The sequence below is a fragment of the Condylura cristata genome, unplaced genomic scaffold (assembly GCF_000260355.1).
Source record: "Condylura cristata isolate star-nosed mole 26May11 unplaced genomic scaffold, ConCri1.0 scaffold00036, whole genome shotgun sequence".
NCBI classification, from domain to species: Eukaryota; Metazoa; Chordata; class Mammalia; order Eulipotyphla; family Talpidae; genus Condylura; species Condylura cristata.
In genome coordinates, this window is record NW_004567137.1 from 3,248,676 (window position 1) to 3,260,999 (window position 12,324).

At 40.0% G+C, this 12,324-nt stretch overlaps 1 protein-coding gene across 1 annotated transcript in view; it reads left to right on the forward strand.

The window, feature by feature from the left end:
• Positions 1 to 12,324, forward strand: part of ITPR2 (inositol 1,4,5-trisphosphate receptor, type 2) — a 450,179-nt gene that overhangs the window by 91,071 nt on the left and 346,784 nt on the right. Inside the window, exon 9 of the mRNA XM_004693199.2 lies at positions 3,127 to 3,222. Within this exon, the coding sequence (XP_004693256.1) occupies positions 3,127 to 3,222 (96 nt within the window). The remainder of the gene's footprint in view (positions 1 to 3,126; positions 3,223 to 12,324) is intronic.

Consider the following 12,324-nt stretch of genomic DNA (forward strand, 5'->3'; position numbering starts at 1 on the left):
AATTGAAAACATTTTCACCAGAGTACATAGGTGGAAATTCAGTAATGCATTGGGAGTCAGACTGGATAGAGTGAATAAATTATTCAGTAATTTTGAGATAATGTCTAATTTCATTTAATCTTCCCTCTTTTTATATATTTAAAAAAATTGTGGAACGTTTCATGTAGCAACTTGATGTGAAGTCTTTTTTATGCGACTATGTGTTGAAATATCACCCATTTATATTTGTGTCTCCAATATTTCTAAAAACCCAAGAAAAGGATGTTGCCTTACATATTTTATAACATTATTCTAATACTGAAACCAGATGGAGATAATTGAAGAAAACTGCAGACCAGTTTTACATTCCCTTGTTACTATTGATGCAAAAAGAGCTTCAGCAAAATACTAGCAAATCAAATTCAACAACCATTATAAGTATTGTTACCAGACTGGGAGAGGGGCCCCCAAGGACCCCCAAGCCTACCTATTCTAAATAGGTCCTGCCATCTGTTGCATCAAGCCAAAACATACTCTAATATATTTGATGGCAAGAAATTTTAAAACAATTAGTGTACAACAAAGAAAAAACAAAGAATATGGTTTCCAAATCAAGACCTGAAATTACCCATCCTCTCGTGGGTAAATGTCCAGCCAAAAAGGGTTGGCCCAATGCAAGGCCTGAAAGCCTACTATAACTGTAAAGCACTTTCCAGCAGGGACCCATAGAAAAGGGTCATAAACAGCCAGACAAGTCTGGAAGGAAAAGAGCAAAATCAAAATCATAGCTGCCATTGTTAACCTCCCCATGAGCCTGTCCCCTACATCTGTTTCAGCCAGTGCAAAGCTAAGAAGCAGGTGCAGCTTCTTCACCTGTCTCTGCTCTATGTGCCTCCTCCAGTCTCCTCCTTGCTCCCTCTTCTGATTCCTTCTTTCTCCAGTCTTCTCTCTAGCTTCTTTTCTTCCCTGCTCAGCTCCACCTTTCCTTGGGGAGGGCAGGGAACCTGGAATCTCTCCTTTTTCTGGGGACCCTCGCTACATGATTAAGCATGTGATCAGGTGAGATTTATTTCAGGGATGGGACATTGAAAAGGCTCGGCTGTGGGACATTTCTCTGTTGTGTGCTGTGTTTACCAGGCGTTAGTCAGGAAACCTAAGCATCAGGTATTTCCAGTAGGAAGTGAGGCTTTAACATTGTTGGGAGGACTGGAGAGGGAGAACTGGAATCGAGAACATGGTCTTGTCCTGCCATCCACTGAATCTATTGACCTCTCTTTGGGGGTCTTGGGCTCCTTGCCTACCCTCTCTGGAGGCCCCTGCCCTGGGTAGCTGCCATCACTATTACTGGAACCTTCTATTTTCCCTGCTAGCAGAGCATCTCTTAGGGCCCTGCTGGTTTGGGATATAGAAGAGCATGGGATACACAGAAGGTGCCCCATTCAATACCTACCATGGGCTGAGTCTCCTGTGAATTGTAGGATATGTAATATACCCATTAATGCCAAAAGCATCCTTCAAAATCACTTCAATGTGGGGAAACACACTCTCTTTCCTGTCTGCACATTGTCTTGGGAGGAGTCCTTCCCAGCTAGAATGCTGTCTAGTGTAAGGATTTTTTTTTAAGAGCTATTTATTTATGCATACAAGAACTGGGGTATAGGCCAGAGGTGGAGTGTAGTGAGAGGATTCACCAGACACAGAGTGAGGAGCGGAACAGGTGGATCTACTGAAACATACTACACACTACTGAGGGGAGCAGCGGGTGGGACAGGAGAGGTCTGCTGCATCATGTTGGCTCCCTGGCCAGGTACTGAACTCTTATTGCAGGGGCTGATTGTAGCTTGATAGTGCTGTGTCCTTATCTCCTGCACCACTAGGGAGGTGCTGTAAGAGTAGATTTTAGCTTGGGATTCATGATGAATAGCTGCAACTTATTTGTGTATGCAAAGTGTGTGTGTGTGTGTATGAGACAAACTATAGATTTTTCAGATTCTTAAAGGTGGCTGTGCCTCTCCCAAAGGAGTAGCAGTTCAAGCACTGATGAGATCCCAATAGCTGGTGTGATCAACAAAGAAGTTTGATTTAAGAACTGCTCTTTGAAAGATGGGTAGATTATAAGCCATAATGTTTTTATAAGACTTTATCCACTTTGAAATGTTTTCATAATTATGTTATTTGACCCAGTGGAGTAAGAGGCAGAAGCTGGAGTCCAGCAGAAGATGCTGGAAAGTCATACATAGTAGCACAGCCCTGGAGGCTGGGACAGAATCCTCAATGGCTATGAATATCATAGAAAGAAGGTGATCTGTGGAGGGAGAATAATGAATTAGATCCCAGCCCTTTGGCTGTAAGTCCTGTGATCTTTAATCTCCACAGCAATCCTGTGAATTAAGCCCATTTTGTACACAGAGAAGCCCTCACCTGTCTTAAGTTACTTACTCTGATCCTAGCACAGTCATTGGCTGGGACTTAAAACCTAAGCTTGGCTTCTGCATCAAGCCCCCATTATAACCAGCTGTTTCTGACCTTTGGATGCTCTTCTGTAAACAGCCCAGCGGCTCAGCATCTGGGGCAAAGACAGCTCAAGGGCAAGTATGAAAGGTTTTGCAGTAAAAAGCCCCCACGTGAAGGGGCCAAGAAGTTAGCCCAGACTCCAGGCCTTGGCTGGAGTGTGCTCTGCCGCACTCTCTCTGTGTGTCTGTCTTCTCTGGTGTCAGCTCCTGTTCTGAGAGAGGCCCATGTTCATGCTCATTGCCTGCTGTTACACCACACACTCTATCCTTCCTGGCACTTGCCAAACTATGTTGTTTGAAAGTGCTGGTCACATTCACTGCTTTTCCTCTGTTGCTTGACACCCAAATCTGTACAATAAGTGTTGGCTAACAAGTGTGGAAAGCCACTGTTTCTCCAGTGTTGACCTGGGACACATGCCTTTTGGAGCAAGCTGTACTTGCGGATGAAGGGCGTATCCAACGAGTTAGCTGTGACAGCTCTTGCTCATTTATGGGGGAGATTTTTGTTTTTTTGCACCTGTGCTCTCAGGAAAACCTTAAATGTGACAGTCCAGCATTCAAGAGAGGGCCTGCCTCCTCTAGGCTTTTGCTTGTTGAATTATCCCTCAGCCTTTCTTGTTCTTTCTGTCTTTAGGTTGTTCATCATGACCCCTGCCGTGGGGGCGCAGGGCAGTGGAACAGCTTGTTCAGATTCAAACACCTGGCCACCGGGAACTACTTGGCAGCAGAGGTAAGACTGATAACAGTTCTGCCCTGTCTCTGACTCAAATGGTAAAACAGACAGTGGTCTTCTCCAGAATTTGGGCTTGTTGGGACAGTCACTATTGAAGTGATTGTTGCCTGTCAGGTGGTGGATTGTTATATAAATTATTCTTCAAATGTAAATGTTCATTCGAGCCTTAAACTAATCTTGCTCTTAAGATCTAAGCCTGCAGCCGAACCCTGTGGTTGCTTTATGTAAGGGTGATGGGGGCAGAGTGTGGTTTGCATCTCTGTGTGGATGGCAGGTATTTCTGTCCAGCTTCACTCTTTGAGAATGTCTTCCCTTGAGACAGGATGAGCTCACTGTCAGTGTGGATAATCATGATGGTGTCAGGCTTGTCTTCCATTGCCACCATTCCCACATGGGCGACTTTTGTTGTTCAAACCACAGCAGTGGGAAAGCTCTTCCCATGACACAGACTATATCCTAGAACTGGTAATTTAGTAAATACCTGTAAAAATCTTTGTCTACTAAAGTCATCTTGACAATTGAGGGGAAAAAAGGGGCGGGATACATTAACTGCATAGAATTAAAAAAAAAAAAGCTTACTTTGGTTTCCTCATTTAACAGTATTATTAAGACTTATTTTCAGATGTCTGAAATATTCAATTGATTGTAGTCTTTCGACTCTCTGTTTTTCAATTTAGATTGTCTTCTCAGATTTAAACCAGAACTTTGTCTTAGAACTTTTAGTATTATCTGACTTCTGGCTTTGAATGTGAGGTAGAGGAAGGAGGCAGTGATAAAGAATTGATGAGAAAATTGTGTAGAAACAAGAAATTTCTATAAATATTTCAACCCGTGCTTACACTCAGTTCCATTATTTTGTCCTTTCTGCTAATCTGTCATAATTTCTTTCATAGTGCTTACCTCCATCTGACTTAATGTGTATTTGTTATGACTTTCTCTGACTGCAAAAATATAGTATTTTAACTGAAAGATCAAACTGATGCCACGACAGGCTTCAGAATGCTTCTGAATCAGCCAGGCCTAAGTTTTGGTTATCCACAAGGCGCCAAGGCCGTGTTTAACTGTAAATGTCCTAATCTTGCTCATCCCAAAACAACAGCCAATTAGCAAGTAGGCAAGTAACCAGTACATATCAGGAAAATGCCAGGTGTCCTAAAGTATGCAGGCCGAGTAGTGAAGGTCACCTCTTACATGCATAGATCAACCGGGTTAAGACAAGATAATTTTGTTCAATGTCCACCAATCAGTGTACTGCTGAGCAAAAACTCGCCTCTGCTGGGCTTAAACTCCCCTCTCTGTAATAAAAGCCCTGCCTTCTCTGAGCTCAGGGCTCTCAACTTTGGCTCCTGCATTGCTGCATGTTGGGAGCCCAGGCTCGAGCTTGCAATAAAGACCCTTGTGTGCTTTTCTTCGGAATCGGCTCCTTGATGGTCTTTGGGAAACTTGAAACCTGGCACGACATTGACATCATTACTGGATCCCCCAAGCATCTACTATAGTGCTGACATTTGAAAGCCTTTAATGAATATCTTTTGAATGAATGAAGATAGTAGTAAGCCTGTTATAAACTTAGATAATGAGAGGAAGAAGATTCCAGGATTCATATCTGAATCCTGGACAATTAATCTCTCTAAACTCCATTTTCTGGAAATGGGGATGATCACAATATTTATCTAATAAGGCTATTAACAGAATAAAATGAGGTTACATGCTCGACACATTTTCTAGCTTATAATAAGTACCCAATAAGTGATACTGACAGGACTGATTCTTTTTTATGATAAATAGAGATTAGGGTTAGTGATACTGACATGACTAACTTTTTAATATGATAAGTAGGAATTTTTCCTAATTTTATAAATATGACTTATTTATTAGTCTGCTCAATTAAGTAAGCTACAACTTTGGACTTTATGGGCTGTTTATACTGTAAATGTTTTGAAGTAGTTTTTTTGCAAAGTAAAAATCCTTTAAAGCAAAAATAAGCAGTAGAGAATTTTGTTTGAAGTAAGAATTAGGAAAGACTAAATGTTCTATAAAAAGTAAGAACTCAGAATTAAAAATCCCTTGAATTCTCTCTTTTATTGGTGGTTCTTTTCCTTCATTCACTTCAGTCAGTGACTGTTTAAGCTATGGGTCTTCTGTAGAAAACTGACATGAGTTATATATACATTAATTGTTTTCCTTTTTAATTTCTATAATTAAAATGTATCATTTGATACATTCAAATAACTATATTATCAAAAACAAAATGTTTATTAATGGTAATGGAAATCTAAAACCTCAATACATTAATGAATTCATTAAAAACAAAAAATACAGAAGAATTCATTCTTTGAAATTCTTGTCTTTTTATTCTGTCTTCAGAGAACATGACTTTAAATGCCAGATGCTATTTTCTCTGCTAAAGAATCTGGTGTATTTGAAAGATCTTTTCTTTGACCTCATATTTTCTAATGGTAAGCTTTGAGATGGAAATGGAAGATTAGGAACATATTCTCTATGATTTTAACTAGTATAACAGAATAGGTGCTTCTGTGTCGTATTTTAATATCAAATCAGAAATCACCAACTCAAATAGTGACACCTGTAAAGAGGGGGCTTAAATTTCCTGTCTCAGCTGAGTCTAGAGAGAATATTGATCAACTCCTGTCACAGGATGCTTGTCTTACTGGTCAGAGTGTCCAGAGGTTTGGTGAAATTAGTGATTGTCACCTGTTACCATTACTTGATTAAACAATTGATTTCCAATTTCATAATAGGTGGTAACCAGCTTCTATAGCAATTGAAAAAAACAATGTCCTTTTAGAATTCGGCTTATAAAAAATGCTCAGATCTTATTTTAAAGACTTATTTGTGGCATTGAGGTTGGGCCTGTGTCCCTCAAAATGAGTTGTAACTACCTAACATTATTTGTTTTATTGTACTGTACTCTTCTTCTTAGGCAAGACAAAATTTTCCCTGGCTTTTGTTTATTTTGCTTTTTCAGTTTTGTCTTTATTCTCTAGCTATTACTTAAAAACAAAAAGATACACTCAATGATATGTGTATTTGAACTGAGCAAACATTTTCTTTAAGCTCTTATGCCCTCTTTGATACCTATTTCTTCGTGTAGGTAGGTGCACAGCCAGTAGAGAAGGCTGCAGGCAGAGAAGGAAGCAGAGTGCTGGGTCTTCACATCTTCTAGAAGTCCAGGGTGTGACTAGGGCTGAAGTAGAGGTGATCTTCAGCATGGGTAGCTCATCAGCAAGTATGAAGAATGGTGGGGTATGTGGATACAGAGCCTTGAGAGTGTCCTATTTGAAGGGTGAGCAGAAGATAGTTGAGAGGTCAGAGAAGCAGCTGGAAAATCAGGTGGCTGAATCACAAGTGCCTAGCAAGGAAAGATAGAGTCTCAAAAAGGAGGAAGTGCTGCTAAGATGCATTGATAAAATTGGGCAGGAAATGGCAATCTGTGACTGAAGACAAGCACTTGGGTGTGGACCTGCATTGGGGGTGGAGAAAGGAGAAAGATGCTGGATAGGAGTGGACCAGCTTCCTCTGTCAGGGCAATGAAAGAGAGGAAGAGAGCCCAGTTACACTGGTTTTTGTAAAGTGTATTTAAATAAGTCCAATGAGCACTCAGCAGTTTTTACCTTTAAGGCAAGTACCTACAGGGAGCAGGATTTGGTGGTCTTTTGCTCTTTACCCTTGATTTTCCTACTCACCACAGATTTATCTGTAATTTTAAATGTTACTCTGCTTTAGGCATTCTTGGTAGATTGGATTATGTATTTCAAGAATTGCCTTTGTATTTGGGCCATGTATATTGGCCAGTGTGGCAAAGCATTTAATATAGTGGGAAGGAAATCCCTATGTCTGCTCTTCAGTCTGTGGGACTTAAAGCAAAAATTAACTTCTTTGAACTTCAATTCCCTTGTGTGTGAAATGGGATGAAATTTATTAAATGGGATTATTTTGGAATCAAAGAATATAAAGAATGTTCAGAACTCTGTACACAAAGGGTATTCAGTATGTTAATTCCCTTCACATCCATTGAGAGGAAGGAGAAAGAAAATATGAATGCTGATTTGGTGATTATTCAGAAGTGATGTTTCTTGGTCCCTGAGTTCTATCTAAGGAATTCGGAGAAATTTAATCTGCCTATCTGGAAAAGATTAGCTACTATGTTTTGAAATAGGCAGAACTGCCTCATGATGACATTAAATAGCCACTGTGCAGCTCATATATCAGGCATAACACAGGGGCCAGCCAGTCACTTCTGTGGTTTGTAATGTGGACTTTTTTTTTTAAGATTTATTTATTTGTGCATACACAACTGGGGTACAGGCCAGAGGTGCAGGGGCAGTGAGAGGATTCACCAGAGACAGAGCAGGGAGCAGAACAGGCAGATCGATGAAGTACACTGCTGAGGGGAGCAGCAGGCTGGTCAGGAGAGGTCTGCCGAGCCATGTGGGTCACCTCCAGGACAGGAAGGGATCGAACTCATGTGGAAGTGACTTTAGCTTCTTAGTGCTGTGCTTTAACTCGCTGCGCCACCAAGGAGGGCCCCATAATGTGGACGTTTTATGTGAGATTGCTCTTAAACCTTGGGATCAGGTATCTAATGGACAATCTAGGAGAGGTAGCTGAGAACTGTGCATGCCATGGACTATTAGAATATTTGAAGATATATTGCTTTTACTTTCCTAAATTCCTTTGATCAAATTTTCTATAGTAATGAAGATTCTTTTGAATAACTTGTGGTAGTTTTTTTTTTCTGTCTGAATTTGTGTTATTTCAATCTATTACATAATAGCTTCCCTTGAGATTTTATAGGAGATTGCAGTTAGAATTCATTGAGTTTTAAAAGGCTTCAGTTCTGAGTTACACCACAGTTTTCTGTCCTGCCATTGAGATAGTTCGAAGTCCACCCTGAGGAGGACAAGTTGCTGGCACGCACTGGGCTGTCTTGCAGCTCAGGCCTACATCTGGTCACCTTTGGATGAGGTGTGTCTTCCCAGCAGTTACTTTGTTCCCCAGGAGGAGAGGCCTATGCTTGTTTTATTCACAGTGTCTGGCATTTAGCTTTATAAATCCAGTCATTTCCCTCACGCGAAAGGAAACCTAGGTTCAGAGAGATCATTATTTTGTCCAAAGTTGAAAAATAAGCACATGACAGCCTTTGGGCTGAGTGCTTGACTCGACTCCTTCTTCTCTCTCAGTGGTTCTCAAGCCAGGGTGATCTCACCATCAGGAGACATTTGACAATGTCCAGAGAGACTGTTATCATCATCACTGGGAAGAATTGCTGCTGGTGCCTCCACCTATCCTGTAGTACACACATAGTACCACGCTCACTACCCAGAACCACCGGTCCAAATGCCAGTAGTTCTGGCAGTGTCTACGCGATCACTCATGTAGATTATCATTATTTCCGACTGCCTACTACGTGGGGGCACTAGTGCAATATTGTAAAAAAGCCAGAGATGATCACATTCATTGCTTGTCCTAAGAGTTCATAATCCAGAGGAGAATGATACTAATTCAACAACTGATCATTTCTCTTAGTCATTTCTACCATATGGACATCTCTGAGATAATGTTTTGTACAATGTTTAAATTATCTTGTGTAGCTTATCATTTAAAATCCTATAGTAAGTTTAAATAAGCACGAATGGGGAAAACATAATCCTTAAAATGTACTTACACACATAGCTCCGGTTTTAACTAGTACTGCCTGGGGGGGCGAAGTCGTTCAGAAAAATGTAATACGCCTGTTGTCTTTGCCCAAATGAAAGGCACACTGTCCAGAGGTATCCATCCTTTCTGATGCACAAGCTTATCTAGTTTAATTAGAGGCATAAGACACACAAACTGTGAGCTATTAAAGAATGCAGCTTTTTAATGACTTGTGGAAAACATCTAGGATTTAGGACCATGAGATGATCAATACTGTCCAGACTTTATTTTGTAAGATACTAAAGTTAATCTAGGTTTAATATTCAATTTAAACATCTCTCCTAGGATCATTTGAGAGAATTCAATATATATGTGTGAGAAACATTCTGTAGTGGAAACCCATAGAGAGATGTGCAGCATAATGTTTCATTGTGAATTAGGTGATAAAGTCATCCTTGGCTTTGTGAAATAATTACCTTGCCATTTCTGTGGCTTCTTGTCTTGTCAGTTCCTGCGGCCACACCTGCTGATTAGATGAGGCAGGACAGGCAATCACTTCTCTGTTTTTGCCTTTAATACACAACACAGTTCATTGCGCACCCATCACCTTTGCCATTGATCTTTTGCTTGTGTAATCTTATTTGTCCAGGAGAGTTCACACCCCCACGTATAGGGGGGAAGGGAATTTGATCCTATTTTGAATAGAGGATTTGTGGGAGTCTTGGTAAACAGCTCTTGAATAGCCCTGGGAAGAACTCTGAGCAAAGTATCGTAATTTCTGGTATGCTGATAACTGCATTTTTTTCTTCAGATGGTTAAGGCAGTACATTTGAAGGTCCTTTCCAAAAACAAGGTTGATGACTAGTGCAAAGTAATTTTATTTGTTAAAGATTGTACATTGTCTTTAAATTTTTTTTATATCATTTTTCATTTATGTACAATGTATGTTTTCTCCTCTCAGTTGTAGTCCCCATGAAATTCCCACCACGATTCACCCGTGTACGACCACCATAGTCCCTTGAGCTCTCCCCACCCTGTTTTGATCCTACTCCCCTGAAAGACAGCTAGCTTATTTGTTTGTAGATGGGCCAAACTTCCACCAGATGGCAGTAAATACTTATTTCCTAGCTACCCAATAGCCTTTGGATTTGATTAATGTAAAAAACTTAGTAGTTAAGAATCTGTGCATTTTTATAGAGACTTATGAATATTAGGGTTGTAGCTTACAATATCCTTATGTTTAGTTCTAGGTTAAATATATTAGTTGTAGCGTAAGAAAAGAGACTGTTTTGAGTGTATGTTTGTGCACTATGTATATACATACACAAATCCATTACATACACGCCAGCCCTTATAGCGACATAGAAATATTATATATCAAAATAAATAATTGTGCTGGCACAGAAAAAGCCTGTTCTCTTCTTTTCTTCTCCTTCTCTGCCAGTGACTTATCTACCTGCCCTTTGGGGCTTATCTCAAATGCTGCCTTCTCCAGGAATAATTTGAATAACCATTGAATGAGTTTGCCAGCCTTCCTGAGATTACCTTTCCTTTTCCTCCTGTGCTCCATTCCCTTTTCCCCTCCACCGGCCACTTCTTTTTCCTTTTGAGTGTAATGTTTACAATCCTGTAGAAAGACACACCTGATGATTTTATAACTTTAAGATTATGCATAATAAAATTGATCAAAATACTTTGTAATGAAGAAGTAACATGTTTCTTTCAAGAAAATGAACCTATGTTGGTGGACTGACAAGGTTTGGTCTTGCTACCTTGCTCCACGAAAAGTTGCAGTGATGTTTCTTTGGATTGTGGTGAGATCTCATTTATGGTATTTCTCTCTTCCTGTCACTTTGTCTTCTGTGACTTGTCACATTCTCTGACTTTTTTCTGATCTTCTTTTGCCATTGAGAGGAGAATTCCCTTCAAAGTTTGGTGGGGCATTTGCCCTATATTCTGTTTCTGCCCCTCACTACCAAAGCTGCAGTGGGCTACAAATTTGATGTTGGAAATGCAATAAATATATCTGAGATTGAATTGTTTCCCTACAAAATAGTGGATTTTCTTAATTAGAGTTAAAAACTTGAGAGACAAGATAAATATATTTTTGTTTACACACTGGGAGTCTACTGATTTTATTTCTGTAAAATCTTTCACATCTGCTTTCTTCTTTCCTTTTAGCATGATTTTTTTTTTTTAAATGCAAACACATCCTGTTTCTGCCTTAGAAGCTAACAAAACACTCTCTGTCTCATTCGTGGATGCTTGTGAGCAGAGCTGACTCCAGTGCCCACACCAGCCCAAGAACCCTGGCTCTAATTTTTTTTCCAGCATGATTATTTTTGTTGGGGCTCTCCCACTTCTTGTTCAAACCACTACTTTTGGTTACTTTGTTTTCACCATCTGCCTCCATCTCCTACAAACCATGGCCAATTGAAGATTTTTAATGTGCCCTTTCTGCAAACATCTCCCCAGTGAGTATACACATTCACTAGCTTGTGGCATAAAGGCCAGCTTGGTGTAAGCCGGTCTTCCGCCCTATCCTGCCTTGGCTACCTCGCTCTTCTTCACAAGGGCAGCAGGGACAGACGTCAGACGCTAGCTTAGAGGCCCTGTAGTGGGGCATCATCGGCCTGTGCTCCTGAATAGCTTCGTGTCAAAGGCCAGGAGACTGCCCGCCACATGCTTTCCTGGGGAAGCATCCATAATTGACATTGGCTCGTGTTCTGGGAGGAGTCTCACTTTCTCATCTGAATGGATTGGCTCTCCTGCACGCCTGCCCTCTTCCCTGCCTCCCTCCTTCCCTGCCAGTTATAGTTCTACCTGTCCTGCAAGGCTTATCTTGAATGCTACCTTCTCCATGAATAATTCTTGAATAAATTTGCCCACCACTGACCCCCTCCTTCCTCTGACCTATATTATTATAAATTATTCATTCTGTTCTTATATCTGTTGTCACTTTCCATTTTGTATTACCACTAACTCTATTAAGTCTTCTTTTCCCTGCTATATTGTAAGGTTTTTGGTCAGGGACCACATTCCCTTTTCTTTGCTAAAATGCCATATGCTGCAAAACTTTGCCCAGGGTAGGTTCTCTATTAATATTTATTGAATAAATGATTGAATAGTATATTAGATCTCTCACTGTAATGCCAAATTTCTAATTTATTTTTTAACATAAGGAAATATTTTTTTAAGAGTCCTAAAAGATTCAGGAATCTCTACAAACAATGCCTTTTCCACTCTAGAATTAATATATTTATTCTATTTCTCTTTGAGGAGAAGAATATAATTACAGCATATGTTAAAATACATTTATTTGCTCATTTGTTAATAATTGGTGAATTTATATAGCTGCAGATTTGTTTGGGTGGCTCTCCTCATTTTCATTATTGCGCTATATTAATTATTAAAAAAAATACTTGGTTGCTTGAGACA